We start from the raw sequence: 15,118 nt of genomic DNA on the forward strand, positions 1-15,118 counted from the left end.
TAATCCACCATCACAGGTGCTAGAAGAACATTGCCTGGTGCTGCCACAAGAGTAAATACAAAAAAAGAAAAAAAAAGAAAAAAAAAAGAAAATAAATTCAAAGGTTTGCAGGTGACTCAGAAGTAGTTACCAGAACTCTCTACAGGAGCCACCTAGTGAGAGGGCATGCTCAGACACTTGGCAGAGGTATAACAGGCACACAGCAACCTCTCAGCATTCCAGAATTCGAGTGGAGTGAAGAGGAGCAGTCTTCGGACTTAGCTGCCAGCTTCAAAGAGGTACTGGGAAACTCACTAGTGGATGCTGTGGCACAAGGGGTGAGACCCCTACAGGAGAGGCTGGAGACCCTAGAGGTGATACTACACCAGCCTAAAGATAGCCCCAATAAGGCAGATCGCACGTTCATCGAACCCTATACAGCAGGGTGTAAGGGGAGTACTCATGCCCGTAAGAGGAAAGCCTCTTGTGACCTCCAGGGCCCTTCGGATGGGGTGAAAGATAAGGCCCCGGAGGTTTTCGACGCCTTTGCAAAGCTCAGAGAAGCATATTTGTAGCGTCAGGCAGTGGAAAGCCTCACAACCCCTACTCCAGGGGAAGAAGGTGATGGAGAGAATGACCCAGGCTCGGAAGAAGAGCCAGCAGAAGGCGACCCGCCCTCCCAGGATGAGGAAGATGCAGGGGAGGAGAAAGAAGTCAAGCCCAGCGGCGGCAAAAGAACCCGCAAGGAGAAACACCTCGAAGAGGTGTAAGACGATTTGTTCGACCCGGACTGCATCCGGAACCCAAGGTCATCAGACTGGTAGCCTTCACCAAGAGTAGCACAGTACATGACCATCAGATTGTGAAAAGCACTTGATAGAGAAGTGCGATAGCGCCTTCGCGCAGTGTGCCCAAGACCAGATCTTCCGGGGTAAGGTAGCCGAGACCCCGGAGCTAGATCCCAAAATGCTGACGTTTGTATCTAAGACTAGCAAGGATCCACGTAAAGGTATCGACAGATCTTGGAAGAGCTGCCAAGAGAAAGTGCTGGATTTACCTGGTCCTTTATCAAAAATCGTGGACCTGGCGGAGAGGGCTAGAGACACGGGAGAAGAAGAAGATCCCGAGGCCCTGGCAGGCTGGGCTCAGAGAGCAGTCTGCCTACTTGGCAATGCCAACTGCGCCATTGCCCCAGAACAAAGAAGAGGCTTATAGCTGAATATTGATCCCAAGCTCAGTGACCTCGCATCATACAAGGCACAGAAGCGGTGCAGGGACTCCTGTTTGATGAAACCTTTGGGAAGGAGATGGGCCGTTTTGTCAGTACCCACACCTCTCTGGAGAAGGCTCAAGCCTCGATCCGTAAAATCTTCCCTAACCGAGTTTTTGCCGGGACCGGGCGCAACAGGGGTCATGCGGCGGGTTGAAACCAAGGAGGTAGAAGACCCCCAAATCCCAGAGCCCAATACTTGGAAAACAGGCAACAGGACTCATTCTTCCCATCTAGAGGTCGCTTCCCGAGAGGACGCAGAGGAAGAGGATCCAGCCGAGGTCAAGGATTCCCACAAGGTGAGAGCAACTCAGTACCATCCAGTAGGAGGGAGAACTTATATGTTCTGGAGAAACTGGCACACATTTTCCAGCTATGCATGGGTGTTGCAAACCGTGTCAGGTCTACAGCTAGAATTTATAGAACAACCCATACCAGAGCGCAAACCCCACCAGCAGCAATTAGCGCCTGCAGAGCAGAGCTTGCTAGATTACGAGCTGCTGCAGCTCGTCCAAAAGAACGTCATAGAGAAGTGTTCAAGCACACCCAGCTTCGTGAGTAACATGTTCCTAGTTCACAGGAAAGAGAAGGTACGGCCAGTTATAAACCTCAAAGAACTGAATGGTTGGGTAGTCTACCGCCATTTCAAGATGGAGGGCATCCTCCAGCTCCGAGACTCCCTCAGAGAGGGAGATTGGCTGACGAGACTAGACCTGAAGGACGCCTACCTGACGATCCCAGTCTCAGAGGAATTCAGGGCCTTCCTAGCTTTCTATTGGAAGGAGCGATTTTGGCAATTGAAGACCATGCCCTTCGGACTTGTATCAGCTCCTTGAGCATTCATCAGGGAAGCCCTGCTATATCAGAAAAAATGGGTGCAAGACCTATTGTTGTCCCTAGGATTTCTAGTCAATGTGGAGAAGTTGGACACCACACCAGCACGGATACTAGACTTCCTAGGTTTCGTATTAGACACCAGGAAAGCCACGCTAGAACTCCCAGCATGAAAAATATGCAACATCAAGAGAGAAATAAGAGGATGTCTACAGAAACAAGTAGTTTCGCTCAGGACGTTAGCAAGAATAGTGGGGCGTCTAGCAGCCTCCATTCAAGCCATATTTCCCAGGCCCTTGCACTGCAGAGATTAAAGATCAGATACTTGCAGCAGGGCTTGAGATATCATCAGTTAGTACCTTTAGATCATGAAATCGTGACCGAACTAGAATAATGGTTGAAGAATATGGACGCCTGGAATGGGCGGGCCATTTCCGGAGATCGGAAGATAGGACAGACCTAGTCATAGAGTCTGATGCCAGCCGGGTAGGCTGGGGAGCTCGATGCGGAAACCTGCAGACAGGAGGGAAGTGGAGCAAAGAGGAACTTCGCCTCCACATAAACTGCCTGGAACTTCTAGCAGGCTCCTTCGCGATCAAGGCCTTCACGAAGGGGAGAATCAAATCATGTGCATTATTGAAAATGGACAACATCTCACCAGTCCATTATATAAATCACCTGCGGGGCACCAGATCCAGGATGCTAGCAGAGCTAGCAAAGGAATTTTGGCACTTTTGCCTGCAGTCAGAGATGTCAGTGGCGGCAGAGTACCTGCCCAGAGCACTGAACGTGGTGGCAGACTGGAACTCATGCTACCTCACGGACCCAAGCAATTGGAAGCTGGATCCGACAGTATTTCAGAAAATGAATAAAAGATGGGGACCGCTACACATTGACCTTTTCGCATCCCGGCTGAATGCACAGACAGAAGAGTACTACAGCTGGAGGCTAGACCCGGATGCTCAAGTGACAGACGCTTTCCTACAGGAATGGAGCGACGGCCCGCACTACGCGTTTCCCCCATTCAGAATGCTGAAAAGAGCTCTAGCGAAATGTCGGAGGGAGAGAGCAGAACTGCTAATAGTGGCACCACTGTGGAAGTCACAAGTATGGTTTCCAACTCTTATGGAACCAGCAGTAGACATACCGAGGATACTACCAGAAGGAGAACAACTGCTCACGGACCTAGATGGGTCATATCATCCTCTGAGAGTGAGATGGACATTCCCGCTCATCGTGTGCAGGATATCAGGCGACGTTGGGCATTGCCAGGCATTTCGCAGCAAGCTGCAGAGCTTATCACAGAATCCTGGGCTACGTCAACTAGAAGGAGCTACGACGCGGCTTGCGCCAAGTGGATTAGCTGGTGCAAAGGGAGAGGTGTTCATCCCATTTCAGCACCAGTAGTGATTATTCTAAATTTTCTTGCGCAACTATTTCAAGACGGAAGAGCATTCCGCACGATTGGCGTATACAGATCAACAATATCCGCAGGCCATCTACCGATCAAAGGCGTTCCAGTGGGGAACACCCAGCGGTAATCAGGAGCCACATTTAAGGTTCCTCCGGAGCTTCGTTAAAATACAGTCTGGGATGTATCTTCAGTCCTTTGACGATTGGAAAGTTAGCCAGTAGATAGATATGTATCCCTTAAGCAGTTATCAGGTAAATTGGCAATACTTTTATGTCTCGTATCTTGCAAGCGCGTTTCGGACATGAAAGCGCTAGAGGTAAACAGAAGGTCCTTTGGACCGGAGGGAGCAACGTTCTCGATAGTAAAGAGAACTAAGACTGGGACCTCCTCGGTACACTATCCTTATTTCCCGAGTAGATCTAAGTGGTGCGTAACAAGCTACATCAGAGAATATGAAAACAGGACAGTAGAACACACAGCAGCCGGTACCACGCAGTTGCTTATAGCGCGTAGGAAGCCTTTCGAGGGCGTATCCACAGCCACCATTGCTAGGTGGGTTTGGGAGATCATGCAAGCATCAAACATTGATTTGGGGAAGTACGGAGCACATTCTCTGTGAGGAGCTATGGCATCTAAAGCTTTTATGACAGGAGTGTCTTTAAGGGAGATCATGCTAGCTGCATACTGGGCTAATGATCATACATTTAAAGAGTTTTACTTTAAGCCGATCGAGAGCCTAGCAGTCGCGGTGTTGGGGAGCTTGGAACAAGCATAATGCTTGCCTCCATTCTTGTCATAGAATGAAGATTACCCCTGCTAACTGCGCAGGAAGTATTAATTCTATTAAAGACTAGGAGGCGAGCATTAAATTCCCACCCAATGTATGTATTGTGTATATCGCATTTTATATTCTGATCAATAATACTGTATATCATAAGGACACATGGACACCACCCTGATTTTTCTGCTTTGTATTATCCCTAGAGGAAGAGCAGAAGAACAATTGAGATGGGAGACTAGAAACTATAGTCGCTTGGAGTCAAGGAGGATCGACATTCGGTTTGGAGAGGTTTAAGTCTTCGCTCTGTTGGCAGGACAGGGTGTAAAGTTCAAGAGTGACATTTAACAGCGAGTAAAAGAGAGGAGGAGCTCAGGGACAGGAAGTGGTCATAGCTGAGCATAGAGTGAGATGGACTACACAGACTATGAGGATTGTAGTTCCGAAAGAAGAAAAAGCCTATTGAGACATTTTCAGTGTTTTGGTATTGGTTTTGTTGGTTTTGTTGAAACTGCTGAGGAGTAGTAATTAAAGACTTTGATGCATAATGCTCGCCTCCTAGTCTTTAATAGAATTAATACTCCATGCGCAGTTAGCAGGGGTAATCTTCATTAATTCAATGTTTGTGATGAATGTCCAGCAATGACACATGTCCTACCAGCCCCGCATTACCTTATAGTCCAGCTCTCAGCAGGAGGGCACTGGCACGTACTGCCAGAAAGAGCATGGCATAGCTGAGCTTTCCATTACCTGCTCCATCGTAGTTGCTAGGAGTGGTTGCTGCATTGCACAGGTTTGTGCTGCAGCAGTGAGTAGAAGCTGGGTAACTTCCCACCGTGGTCGTGGTTTCCGTGCAGGACTTTTGGCAGCTCTTGCTGAAGGCTGTAACTCCTGTAAATAAAGGCATACATGGTTATTCGGCAGTGCTTGACATAATGGATGTCATCCTTCTATGCCGCAAAGATGCACAGAGACATACAATCTGTCGACACGTGATCCAAGTCCCAGGGCCAGATCATGTGATCACACAGAGCCCTGGCTTGATCATCTGTAGCATTGATCACCTATTCTTTCCCAGCACCTTTCCAAAGTGGTTTTCCTTTCTTCTCTTTGTATTGCCATTTATTTAGAGGAGGGTGTCATTAACAGCTGAAATGCCTTACAAAGTAAGCACTACAAGAACGCAGGGGCCGTCCTAGAGAAAGGCGCCTTTACATAAGAGCATTATTGGATTGGGTGAGTATAGGGGGGCCCAGAAGCGCTATATCAGAGACATAAACATAAGGACATAACAGTATGTTTAACATTGACAGCCTGGGGACAGTATTTACACATTCACAAATTACATTTATATCACATTACCTACACAATTTCTGGTGTTTCGGTAGATTCTCTGCAAACTTGAAAAACAAGTCCTTTGTAATATAAAATAAACGAGCATTCTCATGCTGACGCCTAAGCTCACTCAAAAATGTACAATGCTAGTATAGACAACGTCATGCCAGTGTTTCAGCAGTAAAATGTATTCCATATTGCCAACAGAAAATGCCTAGTCCAGTTAAAAACACTGGCATCAAATGCGTTATAGTGCCATCACAATTCCATTTCACAGGCAATGTAAACACATCTAAATTGAACTTGTGGAATTGTGATGCAGTTAAAAAAATTACTTACCTGTGTATTGCCAGTAATACACAATGGGCCTCATTACGACCCTGGCGGAGTGGGTTTACGCCAGCGTTATTCGCGGCGGACCCGTCCGCCCCACTACGAGATTCCGTAGCGCCATGGAGCGTTTTCCGCCTGGTTTTTCCGGGCGGAGAAATCCATGGCGCTACGGGACCTTGTTGTTAATTACGCCACCGTATTTAACGGTGGCGTAATTAACGCCTTCCCCACTCCCATTATACCCTATGGGGCAAAAATGGGAATGGGGAAGGGTAAAATGGGGAATGGGGATTCACCGCCCCGCCAAGGTCGGAATGGGGCGGTGAATCCGCCAACCCCCATGGCGCTATCGGCAGCTTTCCGCCGTGCCCCATGGTGCATTTTGCACCGCGATTTCCGCCAGGGTCGTAATGAGGCCCAATGTATAAGAAACCAAATACAATGCTCATGTTTTTTTCGAGATTACCCTCTGGAGGCTGCTATGACTGTGCACCATCTGCGGGCCCTGCCTCAAAAACAAAGCTCCCTGATTATACAATACCCAGGACCAGGCCTGCAAGTCTGGAAGCCATCTTGAGCATTCTTATTGGCTCCCAGAGGGTCATATGACACACTGCCAAAGGTATCAGAGGGAAACTCCCTATAACGGCCAGAGAGGGCCTAGTGTCAAAACCTCTGTTCATGCCAGGACTTCACTGTGCTAGCCTTTCACCTGACTTCTGCTTCAACACAGGGATTCTTTGAAAAAGTGACTCTCCATTCACTTACTGCTACCTCAAGAACCAAAGAACATCCCTGTTAACTGTCTTTTAGTTACTCAGAACTTACACTGGCTCATTCCAAGCTAATAACACCCTTTCTGTTTCCACTCAGCCACTTACTTGCTCATACTTGGGCTACCCCCTTCCTTCACTTCCCTGTTCTTTAAACTATCCCTCATAAACCTTGACTTTGATCCATTAAGCCTTGTATTCGCCCTGCTCCCCTATCCTTGTAGCCATCAGCCTCAACTCAGTCCAACTTCTACCTCATGCTCCCCTGCCCATTTCCCTCTTCTCCCCATCCACCCGCACCTCCAAAACCTGATGATCCTGTTCTCCCAGGATCTCCAACCTCTTATATCACCCTTACCACTCACATGAAACCTGCTCCGCTCCCCACCTCCTAACCCTGTCTCACCCGGCCTGACATCTTCCTACATCTCTGACCATTTCTACTCTTCTGACCTTCAACATTCACTTCCTGCTATCAAAGAAACCTGGATCTCCCCACAAGACTCTGCTGCACTAGCAGCTCTCCACACTGACTCCTCTACCTTCTCCCGCTCGCCCGACCTGTTGACCCTCTCCACTGCCTCTCTGCCCCTCTCTGATATCCCCTCATCCTCTTCTGAAAATGCCACTGTTCAGCTCCTCCCTCCTACTGCTCTTCCTGTTCTGGCTCTATATCGACACCCTGGTCCTCTCATTTCCTTCTTCCCTGACCTGATCCTTCTCCTTAAGTCACTTCCTTCTGACATCCCCATTGTGGTGATGAGGGACTTTAACTTTCCCAAACCCTCTGCAGCCACCTTCACTAAACTAAGCTCCTCCTGTTGGACCATGCCCTCTGCTTCCTCTCTTAGCGCTTCTGCAGCTGAAGGAGGCAGTTGCTAGTTTGCTTTAGAAAATTCAAATGAAGCTTGACATAGACATCTAGATATATGCCTTATTTTATAACAATTTAACAGCAAGTCACAGAAAACATGTTTTAAACTATATCTTATTTCCATAAAGAAGTGTTAAGGGTTAACGCCACCGTTAACCCTTAACGCCTGATTCTGATTTTAACGCCTGCTTTTAGCAGCCGTTAAAATCCATGGCGCTAATCCGCCATGATGCTAATTACGCCACCGTAATTTACGGTGGCGTAGTTAGCGCCTTCCCCACTCCCATTATGCCCTATAGGGCAAAAATGGGAATGGGGAAGGGAAAATGGGAAATGGGGATTTACCGCCCCACTCACCTTGGAATGGGGCGGTAAATCCGCCATCCCCCATGGTGTAAACATAGTTTACACCATGGTGGTAAAGTTGGTGTACTTAGCACCAAGGTTGTAATGATCTCCCTTGTTTGATAAATAGAAGGACTTGCATGAATGTGGAGTTTAACATTTTCTTCAAACTACATGTAAATAAGAAGCAGGATGCCTGGGTTAACCAATAAGCAGGCACTCGGAGCACAGTATCTTTTGTTGTGTGTCTTAAAGTATATTTGCACAATATGAAAAATGCATTTTAAGGCTCACGTTGCTTAGCCTTTTGGAACTGGTGTTCTTCCATTCTAGTTGGTGAGGGGATAAAACTACTATTTTTACTCTTTTTCCTTAACATTATTCTGTAAGGATTTACACATTTTCCAAGCTGTTTCATTAATATTTGTGCTCCCATCAAATAATTTGTGTTATACAGGATGTACTTTAAAGCCAAGCATTACGATATATTTCTACCAACTAGACCTGAGAAGACATTTAGTCAAGTGATTACGTTTCATCACTTAAATAAAGTGATCCTGGGCAAATCATGTTATCTCACAGTGCCTTATCTGCAGGGATTTTAATTAACATTACTTAGGTTTTATTGTGCACTGAACAGATGATGATCTAGATGTCAAACACACCATATGTGTGTAGATTTTATTTTTAACAAAAAAGGAATATTTGTGTTTACCCAGAGGGAAATACATTAAAGATGGCATAGTATGTTGCATATGTTCCATTTATTTTTTCAGATTACACTATGTATTAAGAAATGTAATGGTAATTTGCATGAGTGTGTTTACACACACAGACAGGATCAGTGAAATAACGTTAGTTAAGTTCACAATGACATTTGGGGTGTCTTTGAAGTAATGTCCAAATGCCTTTGTCTATGGCCACTGTCCCCATTGCAAAAAGTATGCTAAAAGCTGGTGGCTAAGGCATTCAACTGTGTACACAACCTCTTATCACTTTCTAGGGTCATAGATTGTGTTTCACGCTCAGCTCCCAATGTCTAGCCGTTCTGCATACTCACCATGGCCCAGTATCCAATTCCCTAACCCCCGTCCCCTCGTGTTTCATTCCAGAAATATTCTCCCCCAACGATGTCACAGCAAAAGCCCGGGCCTCTTCCAAAACCAGGAACCAGTGGAAGCTGAAAGCTCTGACCATTTCAAAGACAAAGAGCCCAAGAATTCTGAGGCAGGGCACAGCCAAGAGGTCGCTGTTCACCCAGGATTCAGATGTTTCCTACCGGACTGGACTCCTGATCCATTCGCTGGAAAGTTGGAAATGACTGTCTCATCATTTATACAATCCCGGTGTGCATTTAATAATGGGAATGAGGCACTCTGTGTAATCGTGCTGAGCCATAGGCAAGACAGGAGAGGCACACTGGACCCTCTTAAATCTATAATCTGTGATCTGATAGGCTGGTGAGAGGAAAGGGGATTTCTCTCTTGTGGAATCCAGCAACATGTCATAGCTGCCAGGGGTTCCCATGTACAGACTGCACACACCCCGGAGAACTGGCTGAAGCTAGAGCTTCCAGACTATGTACAGGAAATCAAAAGCCAGTCAGGCACCTGTAAAACTGGAAGGGGCTCAGACTGGACACAGCTGAGCTTAGAAGTCACTGATCAGCCCACTGCCTCCCTTCACAGGTGGCTGCTGTGGTCAGAGAAAAACTGGGCCACAGTGAAGAAGATTCCAGAACGTGAGCATTGGGCTCTACAGAGATTCAAAAATAGACATGCTGCCTAAGTCTGAACCTCAGCATGCCAGTGCAGATGGCAGCATTGAGGATGAGCCTGACCCCTAGAAGGGTGGTTCTCAACATTTTTGGCTGGGGGTTTCTGTGGAATTGCCATATGGCAAGGGGGTTAGAAGCTCTGCTTTTTTATATTTGTATTAATTATTAAAATTATGCAGGTAATTCCATCTTGGAGAGGGTGTTCTGCTCACCAGATTCCCCTCTCATGATCTCCAGGCCAAAAGTATAATGACACATGTGCCCTACTGCAGCGGTCTCCTGATCTGTAGTACCTGCTCTCCAGTGGCAAAGAGCATCAGAAGTCAAAAGTGCCCTACTACAGCAGCCTCCTGATCTGCAGTGCCTGCTCTCCAGTGGAAAAGAGCATCAGAAGTCACAGGTGCCCTTTTGACAGCTGCTGTGACAGCCACATGACTTCCGCCCAGAAGCTGCATTTAAAGTCTGCATTTCTGTTACAAAGCTCCATAGCCATGAGATATTACTATTCTGGTGGAGGTTTAATCTTTAAACATTAGGCCATATCTGAGTTTAGGGTATGGCGGATAGTAATTCACAAAACTAATAGAACCCACACCTTATTGGTATCATACATGTGTCAGCACTGTGAGCCCAGGTCAGATATGGAAGGATTGTGCGTTTTCTGGTTAGACAGCCTGACCCTGACAGGCTGCCGGGCAAAAGGCTAAAAGAATGCCTCTCCTGTGATCCTCTGTCAGTTAACACATGTCTCCAGCAAGGCAACCTCCCAGAAGGAGCCGTCTTGGAAACAATGATCAAAGAGTTGACCCATCCCCTAAGGACTAGCAGAGTGTTGAATATCAAGGGCCTTTGATGCTATGGGTCTGAGAAGCGGTGGTGTTAGTAAAGACAGAGGGAGCTCAGCACAAATGTGAAGTGTCCCACCATCTTGTTTCTCACTGTAAACCTTTCCTTTCTGTCACCTCTACTTCCTTTAGCACAAAACACTTTGGGCACTATGTAAGAAAGCAAAGAACACTTCTCACAAGGCCAAGTATTAGACCCCTCATAGCAGGCTTACTTTTGCCCAATCACCTGTGGACATTTGCTTATAGAAGAGGGGGCCTCCACTCATTTGATTCACTTTCAAACCATCCAGGCAGAAGAGAGTGTTAACATGGATCTGTTTTGGGAAAGATGTCTTTCCAAGACCTCCATCAGTGAGGTAAAGATGTATTGTCCCGGGCAGAGTGAAGCCCTGCTTCTTAACCATCTCAAGAGCACATTGGGGGTGATCTACTGTTGGAACAAGACCTACCTCTCTGCCAGCTACACCAGTTCCCAGGACCTTGCTGGAGTTGAAATACTCGTGCAGGTGTTTGCCAGCACCCCCATGTTTGACAGATTAAGAACAAGGCCCTATCTTGTCCCTGAGCCACTGGTTTCGCATTCCCAGGAACAAGAGAGACAACAACCAGTAACCCTGTCTTTTCACCATGAGACTTCTTTGCTCTGTTTCAATTCCATTTGACACTGTAAAAACCAACAGAACCCTCCAGAGATGCCTTTAGCACTTGCTTGATTTTCAAGTTGCTGTGCCATACATTCAAACCAGTTCACCATCGTACCATGCCAGCCAACTGTGTCTTTGCCCTGGCTCAAAACAAAGCTCATTGCTTCAACTTCCATGCATGAAAGGCATTTGGAATTGCCAGCCAGTCGCCAATTGGTGATGAAGATGTCACTGAACCAAATCAATGGTTGAACCGGTCCTGGCAGCCTCATCTGACAGTGACCCTCATATGCAACTGTGCTTCCAGTCTCCAGCTCCTTCTCTGTTTTACTGACTGTCGAAATGACCCTGGTGGCCCACATGATCAACACTTCATTATTCGCTTTGGACCACAGCGAACGAGCTTCAGCTCGCTTCCGGCTCGACACCTGCTCCCGGTCGACAACAAGGCAACCACCACATTTGATCGAAATGCTCACACAGCACCAAGTAGCTTTTTTTATGCTGTCAAACCACCAAGAACAACAGAAAGGTATTTTTGACTAACTCCCCATTGTTCCATCTTTGGGCCTTAGAGACTGATCATGTCTCCTTTGACCCCTTTTTCACACCAGAGAATTCACTTTTATAATCATTGTGGTATGTAACTGCACTGCACCCCTGTTGTATTACCTGTATCTTCCTATATTTGCATTTTCTGTTTTCTTTCCACAGGGTGGTTTTTTTTTAGTTTATTCTATTCAGTTATGTTTATGTATGATGTATTTGATAAAAGTGTTTTTTTTATCCATAGACATAATGGGAAAATGTTTTGCTGAAACCTACAGCCCAAATCGCTGGACGGATTTTCACAAAATTTTACAAAATTTTGCGGCAGGAGCGGCAGCTTGGTCCCAAAAGTGTGCTTTTGTATGTTTGGTGTAAATCTGTCCAGTAGTTTTCTTTAAAATGGGCTAAATGTAAGTCCATGTTTACCAGACGCGGACATTGATTGGCTGGAGGGAAGCGTGATGAGCGTCATAATTTTCGGTAACGCCCGCCATCTTGTGTCCACGGATATCCGCAGATACTGCGGCGATGAAAGGTGCTCAGAAACATGTTTTGGGGCATCTAGTGGTGGGATGCAGGGCTGGAAGGGGTGGGGGAGTGAAAGATGGGTCATACGGTGCATTTGTTTAGGTGCAAGACGGCAGTGTTGTGTCCAGGGTGACCGCGGATGCCACGGCAGTTTGCGGACAGACCATCGGCCAAACAGTTCCTTTTGTGACTGCAAGCAGGCTTTATTAGGGCATGGGAGTGAGTGCATTGTAGATGATATGAGGATGTTTGTATTGTGCTGTGGTGGTTGTATGTACTGGAGAACTATGTTTACAGAAGTGGATAAGGTTTGAAGTATATACTTTATGTGTTTGGGTTGTGGTAAGTGAGCAAATGTTTGCGTGCATGGCTGTATTATGCTGTGGTGGTTGTGATCAGGGCCTGGAGTCTTGGGTGCATGGCCGGAGACCGTAGGCCGTAGGCCATGCACCCAAGACTCTAGGCCCTGGCTCAAACAGTACTGCAGCATAACACAGACATGCACTCAACATTGTGATAGTGGTAAATGGATTGGAGAAATATGTTTACAGAATTTATATTTCTAGACTATAAAGAAGTTTGACACTAATAATTGTATACTTACTGTTTGTATTTTTGAGGGTGTATGTCATTACTTCTTGGGCGCATGGCCAAAGACAATGCACCCAAGAGTCTGTGCACTGGTTGAAGTTATGTAATAGTATGTGTACTACAGTGTAAAGGGCTTTAGGTGGCTGGATCATTGAATTGCTGAGTGTATTAACTAGTTGTATGTACTGAAGAACTATGTGTGCAGAAGTGGATACAGTATCATGGGAATGCTTTATGCGTTTGTGTTGTGGTAAATGGGCAGATGTTTTCATGCATGCCTGTATTATGCCTAGTTAGTTGTGGCCAGGTCCTAGGGTTTTGGTGTATGGGCAGAGGTAAGTGGGCTGTAGTAAGTGGGCAAATGTTTGCCTCCATGGCTCTACTATGCTGTGGTGGTTGCTGCCAGGGCCTAGATTCTTGGGTGTATGGCCAGAGTTAAGTGGGATGTGGTAAGTGGGCAAATGTTTGTCTGCATGGCTGTACTATGTTGCAGTGGTTGTGTCCAGGGCCTAGATTCTTGGGTGCATGGATGGAGGCCTATGGTCTCCAGCCATGCACCCACGACTCTATGCCTTGTCCATAACCAAAGCAGCATAGTACAGCTATGCATGCAAAATTGTTATACTGGTATAAGTATTGGAGAAATGTGTAGAGAATGTAGATTTGTTGATTACAAAGAAGTGTGACACCAATAATTGTATATTTTCTGTTCGTATTGTTTGTGACACCAATAGTTGTATACTTACTGTTTGTATTGTTAGGGTCTCTGCTGTTTTGTTTGCATGGTTTGTGCAAATGTATGATACATGTTTCTTTCATTATCTGTGATAAAAGAAATATGGCATGTTAGGTTAGGTACTTTGTAAGGTTGCATTGCATTGCAGACATTTGTATACTTTGTGCACTCTCATAGTTAGTACTTCACAAGTACTTTGATTCAAACAAGTGTACTGTGCAATGTGCTCAGTTCCTGTGTTTTTTCACATAATCATTGGGTTGGTGGGAAAAAAAAAATCCATGCAGGGTTTTAAAAAAAACAACCTTCTACATGTAATTGTTATTATATTGCATAGTTTGGTTTAGTGACATGACCACTATTTATAACAATAGAGTTGGGGTGATTTTCATTTGGGAGTGGTATTGTTATGGATGTAGTTAGATACCAGTTGGTGTATTCTAACTGTTTATCTGTTTGGTCTTTTTAGCAGTATTTCTTTATGTTTTTGGTTGTTGTTGATGTTTTCTAAGTACTGTGGTATTGCAGAGTAATATTGCAGAATTGTGGGGGTAGTTAGATACCTATTTGGCATACTCTAACCGTTAGTTAGATAGTTTGGAAGTTGTTGAGGGTTTGTTTGTAGCAATGTGGCTGCTGAAGGTTGCTTTTGGCAGATTGATCGCTGGAAGTAATATTGAAGTACTATGGTTGCAGTTAGATACCGGTTGGCATATTCTAGCTTGTTTACAGTTTTCCAGTTTTGCAGGGTATGTTTTCAAGCACGTTAATTTCTGATGGTATATTTACAGTTTTCACTACTGTGAAGTCCCTTTTTTAGCAGTATTGGTGTAGTTCAGTTACTTGCCTATTTCTTTCATTCGCATGGGTATTGTTAGACAGATGTTGCCTTAATCTACCAGTTGTTGGTTTCAGAGTTTACTGAGGACAGTTTGTAGATGCTCATACTTTCTTTTTAAGTAGTATTTGGGTAAACGGCAGTAGTTTATTCTACTTCTGTAGATTAGTGAGTACATTTTGGTTTCAAGAATATTAAGTAGGCATTTGCAAGATTTGCAGGTAATCTTTGTTTCAGAGTAATGGAAGTATAATTGCATTCAAACCATGCACCTTTCTTTTTAATTTATGCAGTACAGTGACCTGCACTGGTTGTGGTGCCTGTGTGGTAGATTATTCCTACTGTTGTGAAGGTTTTCTTTCATGTGTGAAGCTAGTAAGCTTGGAGTTGTTATTGGTACCATCTGCATTGTATCATAAAAGCATTATTATTATGTATTGACTATGCAATTGTATTTGTAAGGTTGAACAATTATTGGATTTGCAAGTAGTACATAATATGCCATGGTTTGCATTTTGTACCAGCTGTTGAAATGGAATGGATTTACAGTTAGGTATAGATACATACACAAAGCTCTCGTTAAGGGCTTGTTCCTGCACCACATGGCTGCAGAGAGTGCATGTTTGTTTCTACTTGTATGAAATCTGGAAGATTTCATTTATAGGTATGTTT

The 15,118-nt window shown here is 45.4% G+C and overlaps 1 protein-coding gene across 1 annotated transcript in view; it reads right to left on the reverse strand.

Moving 5' to 3' along the window:
• Positions 1 to 15,118, reverse strand: part of LOC138498716 (uncharacterized) — a 303,741-nt gene that overhangs the window by 99,505 nt on the left and 189,118 nt on the right. Inside the window, exon 5 of the mRNA XM_069622358.1 lies at positions 5,026 to 5,166. Within this exon, the coding sequence (XP_069478459.1) occupies positions 5,026 to 5,166 (141 nt within the window). The remainder of the gene's footprint in view (positions 1 to 5,025; positions 5,167 to 15,118) is intronic.

This window comes from Ambystoma mexicanum, chromosome 5q (genome assembly GCF_040938575.1).
Source record: "Ambystoma mexicanum isolate Mex_15411 chromosome 5q, UKY_AmexF1_1, whole genome shotgun sequence".
Classification (NCBI taxonomy): Eukaryota; Metazoa; Chordata; class Amphibia; order Caudata; family Ambystomatidae; genus Ambystoma; species Ambystoma mexicanum.